Genomic DNA, 7,465 nt, shown 5'->3' with positions numbered 1-7,465 from the left:
TGGGAGGAATTCTGCGACTATGCTTCTGCTCCTGCGCCGGCGACTCCGACTGTCTCTTCTAAGGTCGTTCCTTCGACCAAGTATGTTTGAGGCTTAACCTATAATAGCCTTGTCTTTTGGTATCTTTTGCTGGAGGGGTGCATCATTGGCCCTTTTTTGTTTTGAATGTAATTATCCAGCCCTTGGGCTTTAGATGAATGGTACATCATCATCTTTTTGCTTGTGCTTTGCTTTCCCTTTCTCTGTACGCATTTACTAAACAGGTTGATTCATCTTCGAAATCACTCCTTCGGCCCCTAAGGGTCTTTTGAGAACCTTTGACGCTTGCAAACGCCGAGATAGGTCGGCCCCTAGACCCTAGCTCGATGGGGTCAGGTCCGACCTATCTTAAGATTTCTCTACGACTTTCCAACCTCGCCCCTCGACCCGTTCTCCAATCCATGCTTCCAGTCCCTCAGACTCTTAGTCTAAGGGTTCGACCAAACTTAAATTAGCACAATCTGCCCCCTAATTGCATTAGATCCGACTTATCGTTTGAGATCCTCTTCAGTCCCTCAAACCCTTAGTTTGAGGACTAGGCTGAGTTTTGCTCAATCTTCCCTTTTTCAAGGGATTTTACCGGGTCCGACCTCCAATAGGTCGGCCCACGCCCACCTGTCTTGACTGTATAAAACCCTCCATTTTCCGCCTTTTTCGATATTTAATCTTTTTCGCGATTCCCGCCCTCATCATTACATTTTCTAAACCGCCGTATAGGCATTAAATGCCTTCCCACTCTGACGTAAGCTAACCGTTCCATCAACCATCGCATCGCTTGCCCGCCCGTCCGATTTAATCCACGCGTCTTCATCTCCTTCCTCCTCCGACTCTATAAAAGGCTCGCCTGTTTTCTTTCTTCCTCTTTTGCTTTCTTCTTATGCAGTCCAGTTCTTTCCACTCCAGTCACTTCACTATTCCTCCACCGCCATCGTCTGCTCTCACATTGCTTCTTTCTCTCCGGTGTCAGTTTCGCAAACCCTTCTACTAAGCCCTTTTTCCCTTTCTTGCTTTCTTGCCTTCTTCGTCATTTCCATGTCTTCGTTTTCTTCTTCTTCTCACGCGAGGTTTTCAGAGAACCTCTCTACGTCTGCCTTCCGGCCGGTCGCTTCTGGGGATGCGCCGGCCGATCCTCTGAGTAATGCGTCTAAGGAGATTCCTTTCCACCCGGTCATGGCCGCGTCCGGAGTATCGCTATGAGCCAACCTTATTTAAGTACCAAAGTCTCTAACTTAGCCATTCTATCCTCAAACTTTGCTTGTTGCCTTAGAAGTAAATTTTTTTCATTAGTAGACATCATCCCTCTACCAACTCTAAAATATGTTGATGGATTGACATGTCCTCCTATACCCCTTGCATGACCTCCATGCTCCTTAGATTCAAGTGCCTTTGTAAGGATGTATTCTTTTGGTCATTTTAGTTTGAGCAAACCTTGTTTCTTCTTTGAATATATGCATCTTGTAATGCATCACAAATTACCATGATAACCCACAATTATTCCAAATACATAAAGAGGATAAACAAGTAAATGTTTTGCTTACAATCTTAGAAAATGTTGCCTTCGACACATCTCCTAATACTTCTCCTTGCTTACTAGTTCTTCCCTTCTTCCAAAGTATAACTATATTTCCCTCTTCATGATCACACAACTTTGTTGACTACAAGCAAGAACATTTATCAATTTGTATCTCAAACTTGAGATGAAAATGAGTTGATGTAATTGATGGGGGGTAGACTAAAGCTCGGCCCTAGAGGCTCGGCGTAGACGAAAGGGACGATTGATGAGATGGGGAAGAAGGCTTGGAAAAAGGCACGATAATGCTGTATAGGTCGGCCGAGGTTGTCTCGGTCGGTCGAGGGTTCAAGGAAGAGGTGACAAGGCAGCTGAAGATCTTAGACAAAGAGTGATTGAACATTGCTATTGAAACAACTAATTACCTTGGAGGAAAAGACGAGCTAAGGAGCGAAGGGGGATGAGTCGGCCCAGACCGACCGAGAAGTAGGCCGAGGCAGAAAGAGTAGTGCAAGGAGATGTGGAGCAGGAAAGGCGGTTACAAGAATTTCCTAAAAGGGCCAGGCGGCGAAAGGCGAAGGATATGGAAGGAAGGTCGAGATAGATTAAGAAAATGCCTAAATGTAATAAAGAAAGAGTTCCTAAAGTAGTTTAGAAGTTTCTTAAGGGAGAAATCCCTCTTAGCTTGTATAAATAGGGGTTCTAAGTCTCGAGAGAGGCATAAGCAATTCATTGTACTCAAAGGCAATTTATAACACAAAAAGGGTTGAAAAGTCGCTCTAGTTTCCAATCAAGTGTTAGTCGATTTTCCGGTGGTGTTGGCCTGCCGTTCGACCATTCTATGGGAGATAAAACCAACATTGGCGCTGTCCATGGGGATCAAACAAAAGGTTGTGTGGTCTCTAGCTGACTGAGAAGGTTGAAAATACGTAACAATGGTGACTACTAGGAATCGTCAGGGTCAAGGACAAGGAAGGACACAAATTCAGGTGCAAGCGAATGGTACTACTGGGCAAACTATTTCTTCGGGAAGGAACCTGCGAGAGCAGCTATCCCGACCCTGTGCCGGCAACTTGCGAGAGAAACTTAATCGTCAAAACTCTCGTGCTCAAAGTGAGCAAGTGCGAGTGGAAGATCTTCTTGCTAATGGGGTACAAATTGGAGAGGCGCCTCCGCCTCCTCCACCAGTCGTATCTGAACAACCCGAGCAGCTGGGAATACTAGGGGCACTCACTCGGTTAGTAGACATTTATGAGTGAGAGGTGCGCCTTCGCGAGAGAAATAGGCCTCCGATGGTTCAGCAAGCAAGATATGTCCGATTGATAGAGTAAGAAAGGTCGGCCTCTTCGCGCCGATCTCCATCAAGGTCAAGACGACTACGTCAGTCCATCTTCGACAAATTGACGATTCAGGACGTACCGGGCAATGGGAATCTAAATACGCAAGAGGTACTGAAGGAGGTCGCTCCTAATGAGCCTAGAAATAGGTGGGAGCAAAGGTATGATGATGTTCAAAGGCAAATTGAGGAACACTCAATTCATGAGAGCATGGGGGAATCACCAGCTGGTCGGTGTCGAAGGCCGAAGGACGTTGTCGCATTGGCTCGGCAAGTTTGGGACTTATAGAACCAAGTGAATGGGAATACTAGTGATGCTTAGTCTTTCATGCGGGCGTGCCCATTCTCTCAAGAGATTATGGCATTCCGGACCCCAACGAAGTTTAAGTTACCTGAAATCCTGACGTATGATGGAATTAGAGATCCTCGGGAGCACCTGCTTAGCTTCCAGGCTCAGATGCAGATTCATGGAGCTGAAGATCCTTTGATGTGTAAAGCTTTCCTAACGACTTTAACTGGTTCAGCGCAAAGGTGGTGCATGAGGTTGCCCGAGCATTCTGTGAACAGTTTTGCGCAGTTGGCCGAGCTCTTCTTGACCAATTATGCTGCCTACTTGCGTCCTAAGAAGAATTTCATGTACATGTTCAGGGTTATGCAAGACCCTAATGAGTCACTTAGGTCATTCCTAGCGAGATGGCAGAAAGAGGTTCACACAGTGGACGATTTGGATGATAAGACAATGTTAATCTTGTTTATGGAAAATCTAAGGTTGGGGAAGCTGTATACCTACCTCCATACTGAGTGGTCGAGCTCGTACGCTCAAGCCATTCAAAGAGCTAATCAACAGGCTGACACAGAGGACACGACAAAGCAGAAAAAGATCCAGGAAGGAGGGTCGTCCCGACTTAAAAAGCCTCGTCTAGAGGAACCGCGAACCGGAAGATTTGATAAGAGTCGATTAGGCCGACAAGAGACTAGTCGGAACCCTGAAAAAACGGGTGTCCCATCGTTTCACCAGCAGCCGATCGCGGTTCAAGAAGTTCAAGCTCAACCTCTGTCTGAGATACGACCGACTAATACGCCCCCGACCGTTGGGTAGATCTCGGGAACTAGCAAGTATTGTCGGCTGTATCGATCGACCACGCATTCGACCGAGGAGTGCAACTTCTTGAAGAAAGAAATGGAGGCTATCATTCAAAGGAGCGCTCCGAGCCAATGGCAGTAGGGCGTGCCTTGGCAACGCGGAAACCCGAGCCAAGCTGAGAAGGGTAACCGTGTTAAGGGAAAGCAGCATGCTACGAAAAACGAGGAAGCAAATTGGAAAGGGAAGAACATCATCAACATGATCGCTGGATGTCCCGAGGGAGGTGACTCGGCGGGATCGAGGAAGGCGTGGGCTCGATAGTTGTACGTTGGAGTTATTTATGGGAGAGCAGCTAGTGTGAAAAAGGCATGCCGATAGCCGATCACCTTGAAAGATGACGATTTGCCATTGGGGGCTAGGCCCCATCGAGATGCCTTGGTCATAGCGATGGACATAGTTGGTACCATCGTGAGACGAGTATTGGTGGATACGGGTAGTAGTGTTAACGTCCTCTATTTAGACACTTTCAAGAAGTTGAGATTGGATCGAGACATCCTTAGGCCGGTTATAACTCCCTTTGCGGGGTTCATGGGCGACCCCATCGAAGCTGAGGGTTCCATAAAGTTGCTGGTTGAGCTAGGTACCTACCCTAACGTTACTACCATGGAGATGGATTATGTAGTTGTTCAACTAAAGTGTTATCATAACGCCATCCTTGGAAGGTCGTAGTTAGAGAATTTGGGAGCTTTGATATCCTTGAAACAACTATGCATGAAATTCCGAACCCCTATAGGGGTGGGTGTGGTACGGAGTGATCAGAAGATAACTCGTGACTGCTATTTGCAATCCTATCGCAAGATGGGGAGGTCGGACCTACGGATCCATACCATCACCAAGAGAGAGGACATGGGGGAACGCACTTTGGAACGACTCGAGCCGATGGTCGAATTAGAAGAGGTAGAGATTGATCTGAGCCACCTTGAAAGACAGGCAAGGATCAGAAAGGGCCTTCCAGATACAGTCAAAAGGTCGGTCGTGCAAGTACTGAGGAAATACAAGAAAATCTTCGCATGGGGACTAGAAGATATATCGTGGGTAGACCGATCCATAATCACTCACCGTTGGGAGTAGATCCGACCTACCGACCTGTAGTTAAGAGAAAGAGACACCTCTCAACGGATCTTCGCGAGTTTGTGAAGAAGGAAATTGACGCGTTGCTGGCCGATGGGTACATCCGAGAAGTTAAATATCCAAAATGGCTGGCCAATGTAGTATTGTTCCCGAAGCTTCCCGCGTAGAGGATGTGTGTTGATTACACCGACCTAAACAAAGCATGCCCAAAGTCTTATTGATGAGATGGTTGATGAGACAACCAGGTGTGCCTTACTAAGCTTCATGGATGCCGTTAGGGGTTACCATCAAATTTTCATGCATGCCTCGGACGAGGAAAAAACTGCCTTTGTAATTCCGGACGGGGTATACTGTTACTGAGTCATGCCCTTTGGCCTGAAGAATTCTGGTGCGACCTATACCAGGATGGTGTCTCAGTTATTCAAAGACTTGTTGGGTAAATCCATGGCTGCTTATGTGGATGACATGCTGGTAAAAAGTCTCAAAGAAGAAAGTCATGCAGACGACCTTACTGCTAGTTTCCGAATAATGGAGGAACACAATCTAAGATTGAATGCAAAGAAGTGAGCTTTTGCTGTGCAAGGAGGGAAGTTTTTAGGGTATATGGTGACTCGGTGGGGAATTGAGCCAAACCCTGAAAACGTTAGGGTTGTACTGGATATGCAGCCACCTATGACCATCAAGGAGTTACAACGTCTTACAGGTCGGTTGGCAGCATTAAGCCGATTTCTTTCTAAATCGGTCGACCGATCCTTACCTTTTTCTAATGCTCTAAAACTGGGAAAGATTCGTTTGGTCGGAGGAGTGTCAAACTGCCTTCGAAGGTCTCAAGACATATCTATTTTCTCCTATGCTATTGTCCAAACCGGTGGAGGGCGAGACATTGTTTCTTTACTTGGCTGCCTCTCAGCAGGCTGTTAGCTCGATGCTAGTCCGAGAGGAAGAGAATGTTCAACATCCTATATATTATGTGAGCAGGGCTCTGAAAGCTGCTGAAGTTCATTACTGGCCACTTGAAAAAAGTGGTCTATGAGTTAGTCATCGCTGCTCAGAAACTGGTCCCCTACTTCCAAGCTCACCCTATCCGAGTATTGACAGATCATCCGTTGGCTGGAGTTTGAGGAATCGGACCTCTTCTGGTCGATTGGTCAAGTGGGCAGTCGAGCTTACCCTCTACTGCTGTGCCTATTCCTGACCGATGCTGAAAAAGTAATGGAAGAAGCACACTTAGGGATTTGCTTGGCTCATCAAGGAGCTCATACTTTGGCACGAAAGTTTGTATTGCAAGGATACTATTGGCCGACCATGGTTAGAGACTACATCCGAAAGGTGGCAAGGTGTCTTGTTTGTCAAGCCTTCGCTCGGAAAGAAACAAGGCCGGTTTCCTTCTATACGCCGGTCACCACTGCCATTCCCTTTGCAAGATGGGACATTGATTTATTGGGCCCACTTCCAGTAGCACCAAGGTGGCACAGGTTCTGCATAATAGCTCTTGATTACTTTACCAAATGGGTAGAGGCCAAGCCATTAGTCACGATCACCGAGTATTAGTGCCGAAAATTACTTTGGAAAAACATAATTTGCCGGTTTGGTATACACGAGTGATAAGACTCCGAGATACCCTTATTTCAGGCACATTTTAGGGTGTTTTATCGCGTCTATAGCATCCTTATTTGGTAAATTATGTGCGTAAATGTTTGAAAATCACTAACTGATGCACAGAAGCTACTTATAGCTTAAAAGAAGTAAAACAGGAACCCCGGGAGCAAATAGGACCAAAAGATGAGCTTAAAAAGCAAACCAGGCAAAAGCGGAGCCTCGGAGGACCAATCTGGAAGGCCACACGCGTGTGAGCAAGCGTGGAAACTTTCCAGAAGCTCCCCACGCACGCTCACACGCGTGTGAGAGGCGTGGAGGCGTGTTGCGCGAATTTCAGCTAGGGTTGTCATTTCGGAGACTATTTAAACCCCTTTGATGAATTTCCAGAGGAGGATTCCAGAATTTTTAGTTTTCCCTTTTCTTAGTTTTTCCTTTGGAGAACTTTCTCCATTTTTTCTAGTTTCTAGATTAGATCAATCTCCAATGTAGAAGACAACAAGCTTGGATTGAAGATCTTCTTCTCTCTAGGTGATCTCTATTTCATTTCTATAATTTTAGTAATCTTATTCTTGGATTAAATTAGCTTTTGCTTGCATTTCATATCATGAGTAGCTAATTTAGTCTAGGGATTTGGATTGTGTGATTGAATATTGCTTTTGTGATGATCTTATTTCTATATCTTGGATCTATGAGTTTGTGTTGATGGATTATCTATTCTTGTCTTTTGATTGTTGTTTTGATGAGATCTTGTTTGGATTCGGCCAAT

At 45.9% G+C, this 7,465-nt stretch overlaps 1 protein-coding gene across 1 annotated transcript; it reads left to right on the top strand.

Moving 5' to 3' along the window:
• Positions 1-3,243: 3,243 nt before the first annotated feature.
• On the top strand, positions 3,244-3,984 carry LOC116015874. The gene has a single exon (XM_031256042.1). The coding sequence runs from the start codon at positions 3,244-3,246 to the stop codon at positions 3,982-3,984; it is 741 nt and encodes a 246-aa protein (XP_031111902.1).
• The last annotated feature ends 3,481 nt before the right edge of the window (positions 3,985-7,465 follow it).

The sequence above is a fragment of the Ipomoea triloba genome, chromosome 4, assembly GCF_003576645.1.
Source record: "Ipomoea triloba cultivar NCNSP0323 chromosome 4, ASM357664v1".
Classification (NCBI taxonomy): Eukaryota; Viridiplantae; Streptophyta; class Magnoliopsida; order Solanales; family Convolvulaceae; genus Ipomoea; species Ipomoea triloba.
This window is presented reverse-complemented; position numbering and strand designations above follow the sequence as displayed.